Source organism: Colobus angolensis, unplaced genomic scaffold (genome assembly GCF_000951035.1).
Source record: "Colobus angolensis palliatus isolate OR3802 unplaced genomic scaffold, Cang.pa_1.0 Scaffold255, whole genome shotgun sequence".
NCBI lineage: Eukaryota > Metazoa > Chordata > Mammalia > Primates > Cercopithecidae > Colobus > Colobus angolensis.
In genome coordinates, this window is record NW_012115766.1 from 1,240,867 (window position 1) to 1,263,250 (window position 22,384).

The window sequence follows — 22,384 nt, forward strand, 5'->3', positions numbered from 1 at the left end:
GTGGTCAAAGGCAGACAGCTACTAAATGACAGCCAAAAATCCGATCTGCTTTAGACACTCTTAAAAAAAAAACTCTTGAAAAACACCAAGAAAAATGCTTATATTTTAATAAGGGAAAATAGTTAAGGATACAAAATTGTATATTCAGCTTGATCTCAATGATCCCAACTATGTATTTGTTGAAGATTAAAAGGAAACAAAAGAAACTAATGTTTACGTATGATGAACCTATGTTTTTTGTAATTTTATATATTCTAAGTTGTCAATAATGAACTAGTATTTTTATAATCAGTAAAAGACAGAATATTTTATGAAACAACAAAAAAGTCTGACAAAGAATTTGGCTCATTCTGCAGTAGAGCTGTACCTTCTTTGTTCACTAATGACACCCTGAATTATATTCCACTATTTTAATGTAATTAGTACTAGGCTAGATTATAGCATTTAAACCCCAAAATAATCAGATCACATGTAAGAATAAAAATACAATTTCTAAATCATCTAAAACAACTGAGAAAATTTTACTCTGAATTATATAAACTTAAGAAAACACCAAAAACAAATAATATAAACTGTATATGTTAAACAGATTTCTAATTAGGCACTTAATTTTAAATAGATACTTACCTTAAGCAGTTCAAGACCTGCTCTGATGGCTTGATCAGTTGGAACACCCTCATCTTCATCATCTGCTGTTCCATCTATTGATTTGTTCACTTGCTTAATAAGAGCACTAAAATATGACCCAAAAAAGTCATTTTTTCAAATGTTACTAGCAATGTCTAAGAAAAATAATCCTGTGTTACATATATGTGCATATACATACATAAATATCTGAACCGAATACAAATTTGACATAGCTGGTTTTTAACACTACTGCAAAAACAACTATAATAAAATATTTTCAGATGCTTCTTTTCAAAAACAGTTCTTTTCCCTTGCCCATTCAAATGAGGTCAAAATGTTACTCAATTTGTTCTTTATTAATGCTATCAATATCTTTATTATTGTATTTTTCATGGCAGGTCGGAGCTCAAACACATAAACGACAATTATTTTTAATTATCTAAAACTGATTATTAGTCCAGCAAGTAGAACAATATACACAGAAATAAAAAAGGATAAAGGAAATATTAAGCCCTTCTAAACCATTTACCAAATATTACTGTGTGTCAGGCACAGCTGTCAGAGTCAGAAATATATCTAGGCCTCCTCCTAAAAGATGAGGAATATCTAAGTAACAGACATACAATAAAACCTCATTAGAACATCAGAAAGGTAACAATAATAGATCAAAAGGAAACATGATGTTTTCAAACTTTCTTCTAATAAAAAGCTTATGTTATTTTATTTTATTTATTTTTGAGACAAAGTTTCACTTATTTATTTATTTATGAGACGAAGTGTCACTTTGTCGCCCAGGCTGGAGTGCAGTGGCGTGATCTCAGCTCACTGCAACCTCCGCCTCCCGGGTTCAAACAATTCTCCTGCCTCAGCCTCCCAAGTAGCTGGGAATACCGATGTGCACGAACAAACCTAGCTAATTTTTGTATTTATAGTAGAGACAGGGTTTCACCATGTTCGTCAGGCTAGTCTCAAACTCCTGACCTGAAGTGATCTGCCCACCTTGGCCTCCCAAAGTGCTGAGATTACAGATGTGAGCCACCACACCCAAATTTACTCAATAAATTTGTCTGATTCAGAGTCTTCCTCTTAAAAATACAGAGCCTTCTACTTCTTGTCTTGCTTTTTAAACCTCAGAACTACCTCTTCAAATGAAAACTCATACAAGAGGAGTCCAAAGTGACTGACAAGTAACCAAAGTAAGGGTCTCTCTATTTGTAAGGGGTCAATGACCATAAGCTACGCCCAATGCCCTCCCCAACAAAACATCCCCAAAAGGGTTTGAGTACAAGATGAAAAAATCATTAGTATTATTTATTTTAGATTATAACATATACCTCTCAAAGAACACTATTGATGACTAGTAAATCAGTATGCTCTCTATATATTGTATAAGTATTTTATTTTTTCAACTGTGGAAAACATTTTAGGGAAAGTTTAAAAATAAAAAACATCTCTTCCCACAGTTCACAAAAGGGAATGCAGAGATAAAAAGAAGTAAGTATCCAAATTGTCACAGGTAGTATCAAAAGCTGAAACTTTAAATGAGGTTTGTTTTAAAAAACAACATTTTCAGTTCTCAAATTATCTGTGAAAATGCATCATTTGTTCCTTTGCAACAGATTCACCTAATTTCCCAAGGGTATAAATAAAATTTATTTATATTACCTAAACTATGCAAGTTAACAAAAAAGAAGAGTGTCTGGTATACTGTTAACAGATAAAATTAGGCTTAGATTGACAATTTCTCACACAATTTGAACCAATCCTTAAAATTAAGATAAATAACAAGAAAAACAACAAATATACAGGTACAGATGAGTGTATATACGTGTGTGTGTGTGTGTATGTGTATGTGTGTGTGCATATACAAATACAGATATATACAGAGGAGTACACAATACACACAGATGTGTAGCTAGTTTGGTGCCTTGTATATAGCAGGCACTCAACAATGACCAATTCCTGAATGCATGAATGAATGAACAGCAATGAGAACGTAGTATTTTATATACAAATACCTGATAGATTCGGTATCTATGTGCACAGGTGCTATCCTCTCCAAGAGAAACTTGATCATTTCCAGGAAAGGATTTGTAGGCTGTTTGGGGTTGCCCAACTTCTTAGTTATTTCACGCTGTAATACATATTTTTTCAGTATTACAAAAGTACATTTAAACAAATTATTATGTTAAAATATTAAGAACCAACAATAATTAAAACCATGTAATACTGATGCTGGAATAAACAAATCAATAAGAACTGAACAAGTCCAGAAAAAAAAGACTGAATTAAGGATTTCGCATATGAAAAAGGTAATATTTCAAGTAATCAGGGAAAGGTAGACTAGTCAATACACCGTATTGAAATAATTGGATGGACATTTGGAATAAAAACAAAGTAAGTCCCCTGTCTCATATACTACATCAAAAATATTCCAAAAGGATAAAAATACAAATGAATAAAACCAAGAGTCACTGGATGAACAAACTTGAGGAAGTAAAATTATCAGAAGAGCTTGTTAAAACTACAGATTCCTGAATTTAACGCTGAAGATTCTCATTTAGTTGATATGAGGTGAAGCCAAGAATCATGTTTCTCTAAAAAGCATTTCAGAAGGTACATAGGTAACAGATTAAGAATCACTGACAATAAATATTTTCATTCACTTATAACAGAATAGGATTTCATAAGCAAGATAGCAAAGTCAAATACCATGAGGAAAATACTGACTTACCTAGATAAAGATAGAAACTATGGTATGCAAAGAACATAATAAAGGGTAAACTAAAACTGACAGAAAATAATCTGCAACTTAACAAATGCCATATGACAAACTCACAAATCAATAAGATAAAGACAAATACCATTCTATAAAAATAGCAAATATTATAAACACAACCTACAAAATAAATATGAATGGCCAATAATCCCAAGGAGAAAAAAACGGTCAGATGACTAGCGACTAACAAATATAAATACTATCAAAATAATTGTGTTTTTGTTTTCACTTGGGTTTTGTTTCCAGCAATGACACTGACCAATATTGTTACGTGTGAGAAAATGGTCACTCTCATTACTGGTGATTAGCACAAAATTAATTCAGTTCTGGAGAACAATTTGCCAAAGCATATTAAAGGCTTTAAAAATGAGCTGTCAACCTATGCAATTGTACTTCTTAGAATTTATCCTAAAGAAAGAATCAAGACTATGTAAAAATATTAATTATATTCTTCCTCATAGTAATCAAAAAGTAGGAAAAAATGTGAATGTGTAACATAGTGGACTACTCAATAAATTATAGTACATGTATTCAATGGTATGCTATGGAGCTATTAAATACTATAAAAGACTAATTAATGAAAAAGTAAAATGTACAAAACTGTATGTATAATATAATCTTACTTTATAGGACATACACCACAATATTAACAGCAATTGTCTCTATAGAGAAATTACAGTTTATCTGCATTGTTATTTATGTGACATTTTTCAAATTTAATATGATGAATATAAATTACTTTTAGAAAAGAGAGAGACAATAAAGAAGATTTGGGGGCTTTTTCAAACATTAGCTCTTTTCTGTCCTTACCACACAACCTTCAGCCTGCTTGCAGGAGCATGTTGGACTAACAAGTACTTCTAACTGCTTTCTTATTTTCTCATCATCTTCTAACACCTGCGTGAATTTCTTCATGAAATCCTGAGCCTTACCAGGATCGGGTAAATTTCCTTAAAATAAATTAAAGTTCAATTAAAATCAATGTTTTTAATTCTTAAAATAATAATAGGTCACTGTTTTCATTTCTTTTATTGCTTTAAAATCCTTACCTACAAATTCAGTTTAGTTTAAGAAATTAAATTGTGAAACACCTTCAAGAGTCAATTTTCACAAATAAAAATATATTTTCTAGAAATATAAAACAGGATCATTGTGAAGGGACATATATGCAAGAAAAGACTAGAATGGCTACTTCTAAGTAATCCCTTGTAAATATTTAAAGGCATCAAGTGTCAACCTGAATAATGCCATTTTATTAATGTCCCCTCGAGCTTGCTGCACACATCGCTCTCTTATAATTTAAGAGATTAATCACTAAGTTTTACCTTTAAGAACTATTTTCCTGTATTTCCCTGTTTCTTGTTAAACCAACCCAGAGAGTTTACATATACATTCTTGCTATCTAGCAGTGACATATACTGAGCAACCTATTCCAGGTGTTACTGCTAGGTAAGTCATTACTGCATGGGAAAGAATGAGTCTTTGTAAAATCAAAAATGATTTTTATACTATTCTGCTAATGTGTCTATGTATCAAAATACTTATGAAAGCTAGTAAAATGTTGACTGTGGTATCTTTTTCTCCTGACTTCTTAACTGTTGTAGAGAGCCAGACTAGAATATGGCATCTCCAACAACAGAAATTGTAAAACGGAACTTCGGCACTTTATGAGGCCGAGGTGGGTGGATCACAAGGTCAGGAGTTCAAGACCAGCCTGGCCAAGATGGTGAAACCCCGTCTCTACTAAAAGAATACAAAAATTAGCCCAGCGTGGTGGCAAGCGATTGTAATCCCAGCTACTTGGGAGGCTGAGGCAGAGAACTGCTTGAACCTGGGAGGTGGAGGTTGCAGTGAGCTGAGATCTCGCCACTGTACTCCAGCCTGGGTGACAGAGCGAGACTCTGCCTAAAAAAAAAAAAAAAAAAACCAACAACAGATTTTTGGACCATCAAAATAGTAGTAGAAATTCAAAGGAATCCCAAAATATGAATATAGTAAACATAGTCTTCAAGTTCACATACAATTCTGAAATCCCATTTTATGTCTTGGTGAGATATTTAAATGACTTAATGTAGTTAAGAATCTATTAATATATTAATCCTAAATACTTCTGTATGACCTTTTCATGTTTCTATAATAGAAAAAAATCTGCAAAGAAAGAGAACCACATTATAGTACAACAGATAAACATGATCAGTTATAGAAGATAAATGGAATGTTTTTATAAGTTTACATAATAAGCACCTGAGGGTAAGCTGGAAAACTGCTAGTTCAGCACTTCGCAATCTATGTTCCAAAGATCACTAGTAGTTCAATGGAGTGTAACAGTGTTCAGGAAAAGGTATTTTTTTCAAATAATTTTGGAAAGTGTTATTTTACAGCCCCTTCATAAAGGATGGGCATCATAATAAAGGCTACAATAAGGCCTACTATTTCAGAAAAAAAAAAGGGGGGGAGGGAAAAGAAGGGAGAAAGAAAACTCCTTTAATTTAGCATTCTATAAACACATATGACAATGAAATCCCTTTTTCTCACAATACTAAGTTAACACCTGCAGGATACTAGCATTCCTTGAAACAGAATCTGGGAAATACTGAACTCACTGGAAGAAAACTGACAGGAAAAAAAAAAAAAAAGAACTTAGGGAATGATCTCTTTTAGGAGACAGAATCCATAGCCAAACTAAATAAAGGTGATAGGCCAGGCACCATGGCTCACACCTGTAATCCCAGCACTTGAGGCCAGCACTAGCCTGGGCAACATAGGAAGACCTAGTGTCTAAAAATATGTATTTTTTACATTAGCCAGGTGTGGTAACACATGCACGGAGTCCCAACTACTCAGGAGGCTGAGGCAGGAAGATGGCTTGAGCCCACGAGGTCAAGATAGCTTTGAGTTATGATTGTGCCACTGCACTCCAGCCCTGGGCAAAAGAGCAAGATCGCTTCTTTAAACATCCAATTATTTTTTTTTTTTAAGGAATAGAACAAAACAACTTGCTTTAGCAAGTTATCCAGGTGACTGGAAAGTAGTTTTCCCAGGACAGAAAGACATTTTGGTCTTAAAGTTCTACTCATTCTAATACTCCCATTACTTAATCCAAAACCCAGTGAGTTAGGTTTACTATTATCTTCAGTGTCTTAACTTTACTTTCATACACATCTTGGAATATTTGGTGTCTCAGATTCATCTTAAGATCTCTTCATTATCACCAAGTGGAAGCTCAGTAGAAGCATTCCTCCAGGTGTTTCTGATTATCCCTCTGCCCGTCTGCTATACACAGTGACCTCTGAGGTTGGAGGAAAAGCAAATAACCTGCAAAAACAGCGACTTTTCCCTACTTTTACACTGAACAAAGGAGATGTTCCACATAATCCTTTTGTATTTACTGTTAAATGAAATATCATTTTAGTTAACATTACCTAAAGCAAAAAAGCAAATTAATATTTTTTCAAAGAAGCTGTTATGTATGTAGTTATTACGTGATGATTTAAATAAACTCTTAAAAATAAATTTATGTACTAAATTCTTTCTCCAGCTCTAGCTCACATAAGAAACTAAAGAAAATTTAAAATTCCTGTATTATCATAGCCTAGAACAAAACTGCATGAAACACTTTAAATTATAAAAATATTTCAATTAAAATTACATTTTATACAGATTTTAAAATAACTTACTTGTAATAACCATCACTTTAGAAAATATGGCCTTGACACTGGCATCTGTCTGTAAATCACACAAAAAAATGCAAAATTAAAATTCCCTGACAAAAAATTTCATCACACTCTGCAAAAAATTAGACAAGCATAACCCACTAAATGCTGCAGACCCGTGCTCTTACCACTACTGTCACCTTCTTTATTATTTTTATTAAACTCTAGATAAACTGGACAGGAGGTAAAAGTAAATTCTTTCTCCACTTTCTTATCTCACCCTGTTGTGTTAGCCTCCAAACAGAAATCAGACAGCTGCATTACATTTTGGAACAGGCAGATGTTTTGGGAGTTTTTGTTGTTGCTGCTCTTGTTTTTAGAGCTGAAAGAACAGGGTAAACTCCTACAATGTTTAGACCTGAGAGCTGTAAGGCATAGTCATGAAGCTTATGGGGAAGGCACTAAAGACAATTAAGATGTGACTGACACGTCAAAAAGCTGTTTCTAAGAGTGTTAGTTATGGGTTGCATCAGGGAAGTGTTATTTCAGTGAATTAATTCACTACATTATACTGTATGTAATACATTCATGTACTATGGCATGTAAAGTCACATGTATAAAAGATGTTTCTTAGAGTGCTAATTATTCACTGCATCAGAGTAGTGTTATTTTAAAAAACAGAAACAAAAAAAGTCATTGAGCAAGTTTATTTAAAGTACTGAGCTAAATAAACATTGAACTGAAAGCAATAAAATCAAATATATATACAAACAGACCATACCTATTGAGAATGAGCTTGCTAAGAGGAACTGAGAGTTAAAGCATAATAAAGTTCAAGAAATAATTCCCAAATATTTGGAATTTAAAGCATGAAACAGCTGTCTAGAAACATGTAAGATTTCTACTGCCGCTGTTTTATTTGGAGGGAATGAAGCGGTGGTGGGCTATCCTCCTCCATTCTGTTACTTTTTCAAACCCATCACACATGAATGAGAACTCCATCTTTAATGTGGATAACTGGATAATTATTTTAAGACAAGCAAAAAGAAAATTCCACACTGTAGAAGAGAACTAAACATTCCAGTTGAATTGAGACTGTATTTAGTGATTTCACATATGACTCAGCAGGAAAGTCTAAGACCCTCCCAATTTTTAACAACAGGCAAAATGAAGAAGCTCCATCTAAATACATAAATTTTAGAGGAACAGTGATAATCAAAAACAAAGTTATATTTGATTATAATCTCACACATCATGCTGTTTAACATATGATTTATACATTTAATATACTACCTGGATGCTACTAATTTCAATAATACCTAAACACAAATAATTTTATATACATGTAAGTAAGAACACCTTATATTTTTAATTAACACTCTTACATCTTTGGCCATAAAAAGGTAAATACACAGAGCTCCAAGCAGCAGAGAGAGGCACTTTATCCAGAGATTATTAACGAAAACATACTAACTTACCGTATTATGACACTAACTGAAACATGCTTATTGGCTAAAACATACTAATTTAACAGGGTTTAAGAGAAAGGAAACAGCAAAATCACTAAATTAGTTTTAAGTGATTTATTTTAAGGGAACACATATTTTAACAGGTCCAATATACTCAATAATCACAGAAAAAAGGTTATGTTCAATAAAACACAAAGAGATCACTGTCTATAAAACAAAAATATTACTCAAATGTAAGCTTCAATTAGGCAAAAAAGTGGTACAAAATGTCTTATTACTAGTGATCTGAAGGTTTAAAAAAATAGTGAGAGGGTCACTATAAACCACTCAAACAAATGGTGTGAGTTTTTTGATTTGTAGAGCAACTGGTGAATTTATGTCTAGGGAAAAGGTGAAAATTTTCACCCCTTAGATGAAAACAACACTGCTCCACTGACCTCTATCCTGTGAAGTGTATGTGTGGAAGAGAGATTGACAAAGAGCACTCTAAACTGAAAAAAAAAAAAAAAGAATACTCTTGCTTTGCCTGAAGGCAATTTAAAATGACCAGGCACACTGCTTTTTAGATGAATTATGCCTTTTGCATGTCTATATACAGCATTTCAATAAAAAAAAAACCCCTAGAATCATTCTAAATGATTGATAAAAGATAAAATATGATACACCCAATGGATGAATACCACCATTAAATTATAAGTACTAGGTAGTACATTAAAATCTCCATAAATATTAAGTAAAAATATCAAGATACCTAACTATAATTACATAATTATTGAAACTTTCTAAAACCACAAGTGTATACAAAAAAGTAGGGAACATCTTAACAGTGGCAACATAAAGTGTAATTTCCTTCTATTTTCTATGCTTTCAATAATGCTGAGTTATTGTTTACATCCTTATATTAAAGCTACCAAAAAACTTTAATTTTGAGTACATAGACCCACACTCTGTTTTATATTGGGTATTATTACCTTTTGCAGATGTAAACATTTATCACTTTCTATCTAATAAGTTTCTTAAAAATTAAGAGTTTTCTAAACAAGGAATCCTAACTTCTACAGTCAGAACTTGTGCAAACAGAATTGTAGCAGCAATGGTAAACAGTAATTAAAATACATGTGTTTTAAAAAACACTGAAGAAAAAATTCTTACTTTGGGTTGCTTAATCAAGTCAAGCAAATCCTTTACTTGATGTCGGAGCAGATTTTGACATTTCCACATTTCATTCAATGCTCTGAAAAACACACACACACACATTTAAGTAACAAAACAGAATAAAAATCTTTCTAGAATATTACAACTATGTAATTTAAGGTTCAAATTATAAAAGGAGATGACAGAGATGAGATGAAATTCACAGGACTAAGCAACTGATAATGTGTAGAGGGAAAGAATGGAATCAAATATAACACAGCAGGATCAAAAGAAATAATCAGTGGTCGAATTAGGGTAGGAATTAACCAGATAAATTACAAATTTGAGAAATAAAGGGATAACTGACAGTGTAAGGTGTTGTAGCAGGCAGGATGAAATGGAATCAAAGACATAAAAAGAAGAATTAGTTATAAGAGAATGCGGATACTTTCTCTTAAGACAAATCTTAATTAAATTTTAGTCTGGAATTATTTATAAGTGAATATTCTTTTTATAAGTCAAAAACTCTGATGTTCTCTTAATAGTTGTATAGTTCTCAGGCAGAAATTTAAATCTAAAAAAAATTATACAGGTACAAAAGAAAATATATAAACAATAATATTATATTAATATATAGAGAATAATTAATGTTAATGAAATACTTGATTACAGATTAGAACCACACAATTAAAAATTTTTAAGGAAATCTCCCAAAACAAGGAATACTTTTCATCAGTTTGTTTTCAATTATTCTACACTTCTATTAACCTCTATTACCACACATATGAAACACTGCCAAAAAGCAGTAACATAGATGCATATAAAAAACTCTTTTTCTTTTAATAGACAAAGAACACTGTTTCATATTTTAATTCTTCCCTTTAACAATATGTTTCAAAAATGCCTTTCAATTTTTTAAAGGAGATAAACCAGTTCAAATTTGGGACACTTGAATTCCTTTATAGTAGTCACATCAAAATGGTACTGGCAAAGCAACATGAGGACATTTTCATCTTAGAAGTTATATTTTAAATAGCTATACTTTACTAATTTCAAGTTACTAAGTTCTATAAATTTTCATAAGCACAGTTTAAGAATATAAACATTAAAAGCAAAATGTTCATACTCCAGAGGACTAAAAATCTAACAAGAGTTGTATGATTAAAATAATTTTCAAAGAAATGTAGTAGTCATTTGTAAAATTACTTCTGAACTCCAAAGTCAATGTATTCTCTCTTTCCTATACACTTAATCATTCTAACTTCTGAAAGGCCTAGATTTTGAAGCTTGCTTTCACTTAAAATAAAAGGGAAATTACCTGTTATAGTTACTCATTAAAGATAAAATGTCAAGCTATTTTAAAGCCCATTATAAACTATTACGGCTATAGCTTAAATCAGAAAGTGACCATCTCTAAGAACTTGTATTATAACATATTTATAGGAACTGTCATTTCAAGTATTTTAACAAAATTGTATTAATTAGCAAGGCAATCTGTGCCTATTTATTGCCTTTCTAAATAATTCTCTAAAAAGGGGAAAATAGTTATACTGGGAGAAGCAATATTACAACAGGAAGAAAAATCTCTATTTAATATTACTCTGAATTGCAGTTCTGTTGCTAAATGTAAAAACTCCAGTTACAGCCTGGATATTCTTATATTTGTTACCTGACATTTTAAATAAACAATTAGTTCCCACAATTCTCCTTGTTACCAAACCACAAGTTTGCAGCAACTCAAAGAAAAAGACAGTTACCATCAGGCTTCAGTCAGTGGCCTATCCAAATGTTGAAGAGGACCTGTTCTCCAACCTTTACCTCCCAACTGACAAATCACCCACGGAACTTAGAAGCACAAAACTATCTCGACGCAAACTTGTTTAATAAAAGAGAAGATCACAACGAAGACCCCGATACCATCTTCTACTACTGTCGCTAATAGGAGTGCTGGGGAACTTGTGAGAGGTGGAAGTACACACTGTTCTCTTTTTCAATAATCAAGATATTTCATTTACTTAGGAGCTTATTCAAAAACTGATTCACATAAGAAGTCTGAAATCTAAGAAATACTTTGTCTTCCCCAAAGAAAAGTAGTCAGAGAATAAAATACATGGCTCTTTCAACAAGTAAGAGTAATCCTAACCAAACAAGTTCTCACCAGGAACATGCCTGACAAGCAGCTATTTTTAAGTCCCTTTCAAACTAAGTTGAAGTCATATATTCAAATGACTTCAGGGCTAGAATGTAATTTAAATGAATAAAGAGGAACAGGTGTTGTAATACAGAGTAGTGAGGCGTGTGGTGAAATCAGAACATTAATGGACCATAAAACTATAAAAGATCAATATTATCTGTATTCAGGAAAATTAAAGATAAGAAAATTTGATACTCAAAAGATTAGGAAAAATTTAAATGTCTGATAATATAGAGGAGGATGTAGAAATCCATAAACCACTAGTAGGAGTATAAACTAGTATGATCATGTGGGAAAACAATTTGACACTAGTTTACAATGATGAAAAGGCACATAGTCAGAAACTCCATTCCCAGCTATATACTAGTGATTATGAACCTTGGTGGCCCATTAAAACCTCCTGAAAGGCTTTTCTAAAACTCAAAATGCTCAGACTACACTCCAGACAAATTAAGTAACTATTTCTGAAGGAGGGACTTAGTTTTCAATTGTTTAAACCTCCCAGGGTGATTTGAATAAGTAGCTAAATTTGAGAATAACTCCTATTCATACCTTAGAGAAACTCTTGCATGTGCAACATTAAATTGAAAAGTATTTACAGTGGCACTATTTGAAATAGTAAAAATAAATAAATAAATAAAAATGGAATACAGACGTCCATTTTCCGCAATGACTCAAATTTCTGATATCAAAATAATGGAATAAAATTATGGATTAATGACAGTGCAATTTTATAGCACAGTGAAATGAATGAGATACAGCTATGTATAATATTATGAATGAATCTTGGAAACAGAATAGAAAAAAAGACACAAAACTCTATATACACAGTTGTGTCACTTTCATAAAATTCAAAAACAAGCAAAAAAATATTACTGAGCAATACACATATATACACACACATATACATACATGTTACAAATTTTTTTTAAAGGAAACAAGAAACAAGGGTAGAGGTTACCTCTGGGAGGAAGATGAATGGGAGAAAAGTTTACAAGTTGAGTAATAGATTCATAGCTATTTTTATTTTATTACTATGCTTCATAACATATATACGTGATTTATTATTATTACATAATAAAAAAGGTCATGGATTTTGGAGAAAACAACCACAGATAAAGTACTAAAATACTGGTAAGTATAATAGTTGGTCAGCTAATTACAAAAAGTTGGTTAAAGTGAAAATCATCTAAAAAATGATATATATGTACCCTAAATGTTTTATCTTAAAAAACAGATAAATACCCATTCATTCACCAACCATTTTTGTAGAATCAAAGCCTTTCCTTTTGAGTACTAGTCTAGATTGAAATTTACTTTCATCTTTTCAATGGCATTATTTTTCAATGTATCGCTTGTGAATAGCACTGTTTCACTTTTGAATTCAATCAAATATACTTATTTAAGTGATGAGTGATATCTGACATGCTTAGTTTTATAACAACTATCTATACTTTTTATATTTACTGTTATTTTTCTTGTTTTCTATCTTGTTTCTGGTATTTAAGTTTTCATTAATTATTTTTTGTTCCTCTGTGTTTAGAAGCTATACATTTTAACTGCTTTCAGAGGCAACTGTTAAATGCCCACTTATGACATACTTAGTCAACATGTCTGCCCTCACTAATATGATAAAAGAACCTTGGAACACCTTCATACTCATTACTTACCTATCACCTTACATGCTGTTATCTGACAGGACCCACCTGCAGTCAAAATTTTTCACAAAGGCATGAGGCATCAACCAGTCAGAACCATGGGCAGTGGAAGAAGGTCCTGGAGACATTCCAGCCCTGCCCAGGCATGGTAGGGCCATAGGAAGGAGGATTGCAGGGACACTCAGGAAATCTCACATAGTACTGCAGTGGTGTATGATACTGGCTAAATACTGGCCTACATGCTACGTACTTTTTAATCCACACTCCCACCCCTTGCAAATAAAACTGTATTATTACTGTTTTTACAGTCCTTTATTATTTATACTTATAGAAATGTTTCAAATTCTTGAATCTTATTACTTCTTTGCAGATTTAATTTCCTTTCTTACCAAAACAAGGCTATTCTTTAATAATTTTTTTCAAGTAGGACTGGCAAATTCTTCATTTTTGCTTAAAAGTGACATTGCATTTTTACTCTTGAATGATAGTTGTGTTGAGTAGAGAAGTCTAGATTTAGTATGATTTCCAATAGGTTGTTTTGAATATGATATAAATACCATATTTCATCCAATTTAAGAGGCCATCAATTGATTTTCCCATGAGAAAAAGAGCCACCAATTAGGTTATGACAAACCAACAATTTTAGGATGTATTCCAATTCCACAGAAAAGTTTACAAGAAATAAAATTAAATATGAGAGTAATGTATTTTACTATGTGTAGTGGAAAAATAAGCTTTGGAACTAAGTAGGATTGAGTGCAAATTCTGGCTCCCTCGTACTCCTTGTGTGACTGTGTGGAATGTAACATCTGTGTGATTCATTTCATCATATGTAAAACAGGAAAAACATCACTTAAGCCAGGGTTGCGAAGCTTTTTCTGTAAAAGGCCGGACAGTAAAGATTTTAAGCTTTGTGGGCAATCAGATCTCTTTGCAACCTACTTTTCCACGGCAGCACAAAAGCAGTTACACATAACACAAATACCAGTGCCTGAAATACAGCAGGTAGGGGGAAAAAAAAGGTGTATTTCTCCCCTCTACAACCTTTTCCTCACTATTTCTGTATAAAACATAAACAGAAAATAAAATTATTTCCATGGAAAAAATGAAGTCAAAGTCTCATTAAACAGTGGTACAAATGAAAATTACATACAGTCCCTCAGATCTCTCCAATTTCTCAACATTTAATCCCCAATACTTGTAAACCACATTTGCTGGAATACTAAGGATCTACATTTCCTAAAATCTAAAGCAAATCTCTAAGACCTCAATTTCCTAACCCCTAGTATGATTCGATTAGACTAGCAATGTCTTTTCCATGTCTAACATCCCAATGCCATCTTACCTAAACACCCAAAAGTATTTTCTTAACTTCAAAAAAATATATATTTGTGCTTACTCTTATGTCAAACTATAACATGGTGCTGTTCAGGCTATGCAACACAAAATTTGCAGCCTACTGCTCTACACCGTAACGCAAATCAGTACACCAAGTGAGAATAAAAAGGTAGTATCTTCATAACATGACTGTTTCTTAATGTCTTAAGGAAAACAAACAAAAAAGAATAGGTACATCAACGTTTCTTGAGACACCAACAATATGAATAGAAAACTCATCCTAAAAGATTTCATGTCAATCAGCTCTATTTTTCAATTGCTTATGGCTTAATCTCATGTTTAAAGTGGTACTTTCTGAAAAAATAGCGAAGTATTATATTACGACATGACCCTTTAAACAATGTTTACACTACATAGATTACAATGTAAAATACAGGTGTTTGTATTTTGATAAAATCCAATATATTGCAAAAGATGAAAAGAACAGAGTTTGATATTTGAAACATACTTCACAGCATTTAAATCCAGTGTGGCATACAAGTAATATAAGCATTTCATCCGTTCTGTAGTTTCTAAATTGTGAGGAACCATGTATTGAGCAAAGATCCGTTCAACAAGTAACCTACAAAAAAGCAGAGAAGGCATTGCAATGATTTTTTTGTAATGTTCTAAAGTTATATATAAAATTCCAAAACTATGTAAAGAACATATATTAAAGAAGTTCCTGCTGCTCTGAGTGGAAATGAGATTTCCAAATCAAAACCTTCTATCTGTAGACAGAAGGGGACCAAAACAGGATTTAGCTGTATGTGCTGAAAACAGCCCTACACCCAGCTAAGACAACTACCAGCTTCAGGATGTTGGGCACATTATGCATCAGGGATTTTTTCTTTATCTGTATAATGCAGAGTTTTAAAATATGACAGGTCCTTTCAAATTTACAAGTTCTAAATTTCTAAGTCAAAACTAAAGAAACTCTTAAGATTCTTTTGCATTTTCATAGGCATCATCATGAAAACAGACCTGGCTAAAAGTACTAAAAAAAAGTCCTACAAAATCATAATGCAATTCTTTGTGCACTGATGCCATACCCTCAAAAAGTACAAAAACTTCAATTTTATAAAAACAACTATAAAGTTTCATAGATAATCCAGTTTTTAGTATCCACGCCTCTTAAAATTTTACTATGACCTGCTTCTTAATTTTCTCATTCTGATCTGCTACCGGCAAAATCATGTGGTTTCCACTAATCTATCAAATCATTTCAGACTGTAAGTAGGATTTAGAGCTCTATTAACTAATAAATGACTGCAGTCCATACAAGATCTAATCTGAGCCTGGAATGGAAAAAATATTAAGATTATATTCAGATAAAATGTTTTTTATATAAATTTATAAACTATTTTTTAGCCTTCAGTAGAAATTGTTTTTAAATGTGTAAAATCCAACAGGTTTTTAAAGTTTTATTTGAAAAAAATTAATGAAGATCCTTGTAACACAATTACCTATGAACTAAAATTATAACTATACACATACTTATTTTTAGATATTACTGTTCAAATACAGTAATATCGGTATTTGAATACGGTATTCAAATATGATACGTATTTGTATCAGAATATGGAATGTAAAACCTGTACCCATCCCTAAAGTTATATGTACATTACTGCTTCATTTATGGCTTGGGTGGGAATGAGCCCAGTCACTCACTAGCATTACCTTGTACTAAAAACTGAGGGAAAAGTGTAAGGTCATAAAGAAAATAGTTTGCATAAACCAATAAATCAAGTTATATAACATTCAAAGCCACCAAATATTTATAGTGTCCTTAACTTACCGATCATCAATACTATTTTGATAATATATATGTAGCAATTTGTCTTTGATCCATGCTATCTGTTTTGCGGCATCTTTTCCAGCTGCTGATTGTAAAGCATATTTCTTATAAATCTGGGCAAGTCCCATCATGGCTTCTTTGCGTACTCTCCACTTAAAAACAAAAAGTTTTATTTATAATGTAAAAAGACTTCCATTATATAAACTAAGGAAAGTCTAGTTTCCTAGTTTTGTGTTTTCCTTCCCTTTACATATTTTTTTCAAGTCTCAGATACTAAATATCAATTTATAATTACTATATTTATTTAAAAAAGCACACAACTATCACATAAATATTTCTACTATGTAAAGTATGGGAGAAAAATCAACATGTGTAAAGAACTTTAACACTTTAATGTCTTACACCTATCATCTATGCCTGAAAACAAAAGCTAATCACACTCTATATATTGTGACTTAAAATTGGTGAGGAAAAACAAGCTACCAAAATTTTTGTTCATGTATTTTTAGAGACAGGGTCTCTGTTGCCCAGGTTGGAGAGAAGTGGTGCAATCACAGCTCACCAAAGCCTCGAACAACCGGGCTCAAGCAATCCTCCCACCTCAGCCTCCCGAGTAGCTGGGACTACAGGCATACAATGCCGCACCTAGTTAATTTTTTATTTTTGTTTTTTGTAGAAACAGGGTCTCACTATGTTGCCCAGGCTAGTCTCGAAATCCTGGCCTCAAGCAAACTTCCCACCTCAGCTTCCTAAAATGCTGGGATTACAGAAATGAGCCACTGCAGCCAGCTCAAGAAAGTAAACATTAAAAGACAAAGACAGAATTAAATGGATAAACTGTGACCCACCCCTCACAATTTTGTTCTTAATTAGGGTCTATATTGAGCATACTTACACTATTACAAATAATAGTAATTAAGATGTATTAAAGGCATATGATATTGGCTTTATCAAATGCTGAATGTAAAGATACTTATCAGTGGTCCATTCTGTACATCTGGGACTGAGTTGAAGTATAAGGGAAACGTATTCAACTTTTTCTTAAACAAGTGTATATTTGTTACAGTGCATCTGGCATTCATTATCTTAGAATAAGTTCATTCTTTAATTTTATATAAACACAGCACTGTAATCAAAAGGAAGCTGGTAACGTTGAAAACATCATGAATCTTCAGAGATTATTAATTTTTTCCTTTATGGTCCTTTTTCCTTTGCTATAGTCTGTCGTTCATAGCAACAAATTATTCCCTTGGTTTTTCTTTCACTTAATTACAGTATATTAAGAATAGTTCTTGTCTCATTCATCCACCAACTACATACTGAAATAAAAAACTTCTACAAATCTTAAAAAGATTTCAGGCCAGTCATGGTGGCTCATGCCTGTAATCCTAACACTTTGGGAGGCCGAGGTGGGAGGATGGCTTGAGACCAGGAATTCCAGACCAGCCTAGGCAACACAACGAGATCCTGTCTTTAAGTTAAAAAAAAAAAAAAATTGGCCAGGCATTGTGGCACACACCTGTAGTCCCACCTACTCAGGAGGCTGAGGTGGGAGGACTGTTGGAGCCCAGGTCAAGGCTGCAATGAGCCGTGACGGCACCACTGCACTCCAGCCTGGGTGACAAAAGGAGACTCTGTCTCAAAAAAATAAATATGATTTCAATTTGTTTATAAAAACTTTGTATCTCTAACTCCCTATGTTATCACTCTTAATTCCCTCTTCTTCAAAGAGAATTTAAAGATATTCTTTATATTCTAATATTACCAAAAACATATATATAGTCAATTATTTTTCAGTGCTCAATTTTTATATGAATGAATCAAGCAACCATACAATGAACATAACATGATGATCAAAAATACACATTATGATCCCAACAATACACAAAAACAACTCAAATTCTAAGTCTAGCCGAGAAAAAAGTCATTTAGAAGGCTATGAACAATGCAAATATCCTTTCCCTCCATGCCTTTTGGCCCTTTTCACTAATTAATACCACAATGAAATATTCAATGAAGATAAGTCTAAATGTATCAGTTAAAATAAATTGTTCTGGATACCTATAGATTTGAAAGGAAAACCATGTGCTTCTTGCCCATTTATCCTCCACGCACAACCAGCATTACCAAGAAGAGTATAAACAAGGGAGATGGCACGATCAACCTGTTACAATGTTTGTTTGTTTGTTTTTGGAGAGGGAATCTCGTTCTGCTGTCGCCCAGACTGGAGTGGCACAATCTCAGCTCACTGGAAGCTTCGCCTCCCAGGTTCATGCCATTCTGCCTCAGCCTCCCAAGTAGCTGGGACTACAGGCGCCCGCCACCACGCCCGGCAAATTTTTTGTATTTTTAGTAGAGACAGGATTTCACCTAGTTAGCCAGGATGGTCTCAATCGCCTGACCTCATGATCCGCCTGCCTCAGCCTCCCAAAGTGCTAGGGTTACAGACATGAGCTACCGTGCCCGGCCTACAATGTTTTAAAGAATTTACCTAGTCAAAGCTATTCGAACAACCAATAGGCAAGCCTCCCACTTCATTTGCTAATTAGCACTTAAGTCAAAAAGTCTCATCCTTCACCAAAATTACTCTTATGCCTAAATGAGGCTTAGATACTATTATGGCCAATCAGGAGGGAATGAACATCCATTAAAGTATTTCCTGAGTGCCTAATATATTCCATGCAATATGAAACACAAACATAACAAGATACAGTCCTCTCAAGTTCACTGATTAATGAGTGGAGCTAGTGGGTACTCATTCAAAAAAGCTGGCTTGAGGTCACAGAAAATAGGCTAGAAGCATGGCACTCTATCGGGTTTAGCTTTTTTAAGTTGAAAACATCTTTCATTTTCTATTCCATGTTAATTATAACGCAATCAGCTAGACAACTACCAATTCATACCCATATAACAACAATAGCCCTGAAAGAAGAAAGAAAAATAAGAGTCAACAACATAAAAGAAGTTGTATCTCAGGCTTTTACAAAAGTCCCTTATCATTAACACTGGTATACAGGCTAAACATCTGACTACCATTAAGAGCTGTCTTGTTTTTAGTATTAGAATAAATATCTTTAATGAAGAAAAACTGATACAATTTAATATAACAAAAAGTAAAACCTCATAATTTCAAATATTAAAATGCCTCCACTCCCCTAAAAAAGGCTAATTATATTTAAATATATATTTAAATATATTTTCAAATACTGTTAAACTTCAAGTATTAAAAATGAAAACTTAGTAATTATTTATTCGTACTTACTCGTTTGTCTAATGTTCTCTCTCTCACAAAATTAAGTAAGTGATCATTGACCAGAAGAATATCCTTTTTAGCAGCTGTAACTATTGACACAATAACATCATGTCTAATAGCTTCCTCAGGGTCATGTGACCTCACTTTAAGATACTCTGAAAGATAATATTTTATTACAATGGAAACTTTAATAACTAAAATGTTTTTAAAACACTGCATGATACCCTTGAAAATAAGCCTTAGCAAAACAATACCTAAGTAGAAGTTTCAAGAAAATTAAGAGCCCAGAAAGGAAGGCAAGAAAGAAAGAAGGAAAATTAGTTCTTCAGTCAAAAAACAGTAGTGACATCCAATTGAGTAGTAAGAGCCTCCTCTCCATTTGGTAGATTGGGTACTGAAGAATTCACTAACCTGACTGGGCGCGGTGGCTCACGCCTGTAATCCCAGCACTTTGGGAGGCTGAGGCAGGCAGATCACTTGAGGTCAGGAGTTCGAGACCAGCCTGACCAACATGGAGAAACCCCGTCTCTACTAAAAATACAAAATTATCTAGGCATGGTGGCGCATGCCTGTGATTCCAGCTACTTGGGAGGGTGAGGCAGGAGAATCACTTGAACCCAGAAGGGAGAGGCTGTGGTGAGCTGAGATCGCACCACTGCACGCCAGCCTGGGCAACAAGAACGAAGCTCGGTCTCAAAAAAAACAAACCAAAAAAAAAAAAAAAAAACATTTAAAAGGTCGGGCATGGTAGCTCACGCCTGTAATCCCAGCACTTTGGGAGGATGAGGTGGGTGGATCACCTGACACGAGGAGACCAGTCTGGTCAACATGGTGAAACCCCATCTCTACTAAAAATACAAAAAAATTAGCCAGGCGTGGTGGCACACAGCTGTAGTCCCAGCTACTCAGGAGGCTGAGGAAGGAGAACCACTTGAATCCAGGAGATGGAGGTTGCTGTGAGCTGAGATCGTGCCACTGTACTCCAGCCTGGGTGACAGGGCGAGACTCTGTCTCAAAAAACAAAAAAACAAAAAAACAAACAAAAAAACAAACAAAAGTTTTTTAAAAGGGACAAATAACAAGAGAAGAGATCACAACAAGAGATCACAGCAAGAGATGTGTCAACAAAATTTTGGCAGATGGACAACAAGTAAATGTCACAGGACAAAGGAAAAGGATGAAACCCAAAAGGGAAAGAAAATAATAAATGAGCTTATTTCCAGAAAGAACACTGAAAACATTTAAAATAGTTTAAGAACCTATAAGAATGGCTAAAAACAAAAAGACTGAAAACATAAAATGTTGTCAGGATGCTAAATGACTGGAACTCTCATTCATTTCTGGGACAAATGTAAAACAGCATAACTAATATGGAGAACTGTTTTCACTGTCTCTTATAAAGTTAAACATGTATCTACACTATGACCAGCAACTTCATTACTGTTTGCAAAAAGAAATAAAAACGTAAGCCCACAGAAATCCTTGTACAAGGCTATTCACAGTAATCACTATTAACAGCCCCAAATCAGAAACAATCCAGATAACCATCAAAAGAAGAAGGAAACAAATTATGGTATATTCATACAACAGAATAATAACAATAAAGAATAAACAATACAGGATAAATTTCAAAAACATGTTATGTGAAAGCAGACAGATCTCTCTCTCCTTCCCCACCCTCAAAAAGAATAGTACACACTGTATGATTCAACATATATGAAACTCAAAAACAGGCAAAACTAACCTACAGAAATAGAAATCTGAACTAACAGAACTAACTGGAAGGGGATACAAGGAGACTTTTTGGCATCATGGAAATTCACTGTCTCTTCAAACATCCAACTGAACACTTAGGATCTGTACATTTTAAGTTAATTACACTTCTTTTTTAAGTTAAAAAAAAAAAAGAAACTGTAGAACAGACTTTGATATTTTCTCTAAAATACAGATAAATCTGAGTTAGGTGTTCAGGTAGTCCTCCAAATACTTTACCAATTAGGATTCACAGAGCTTTCCATATCCCCCTGTGGCAGAGAATAATTGAGTAACTTGTGGAGGCATCTGTTATCTCTGTATGTCATATCCAAACATTTAAATATTAAAATATATACTACTTTATTATAAACTACTTCCCTTTGGTTTCTCCTGTATATTACAAATAGGGCAATTAATTTTTTAACTTTTTTAAATGGATTGTTTTATCTATTCATTTTATTTGAGGATCTCAAAGGGAGAATTACAAAATTATTTGCTTAAAAAGGGAGGACTGGCTCTGATGAGGTTGAGAAACACTATAGTATAAGATTCACATGTAGAAAGTGAAATGATCCTGCTAGTCAGGAATGAAGCTGGAGAAATTTAAAATGGAACAGGGTATATGGGGTTTAAAAGAAAATAACTGAAGATGTGATTGAAACTAATAAAAAAAAAAATCAAAACCTC

General features: G+C 33.2%; 1 protein-coding gene across 1 annotated transcript in view; it reads right to left on the bottom strand.

The window, feature by feature from the left end:
* PDS5B (PDS5 cohesin associated factor B) overlaps positions 1-22,384 on the bottom strand; it is a 183,313-nt gene that overhangs the window by 63,761 nt on the left and 97,168 nt on the right. Inside the window, exons 11-18 of the mRNA XM_011946898.1 lie at positions 19,952-20,097; positions 16,690-16,841; positions 15,361-15,474; positions 9,681-9,762; positions 7,084-7,132; positions 4,217-4,356; positions 2,646-2,761; positions 628-733 (exon numbers count right to left, since the gene is read on the bottom strand). Of these exons, the coding sequence (XP_011802288.1) occupies positions 628-733; positions 2,646-2,761; positions 4,217-4,356; positions 7,084-7,132; positions 9,681-9,762; positions 15,361-15,474; positions 16,690-16,841; positions 19,952-20,097 (905 nt within the window). The remainder of the gene's footprint in view (positions 1-627; positions 734-2,645; positions 2,762-4,216; positions 4,357-7,083; positions 7,133-9,680; positions 9,763-15,360; positions 15,475-16,689; positions 16,842-19,951; positions 20,098-22,384) is intronic.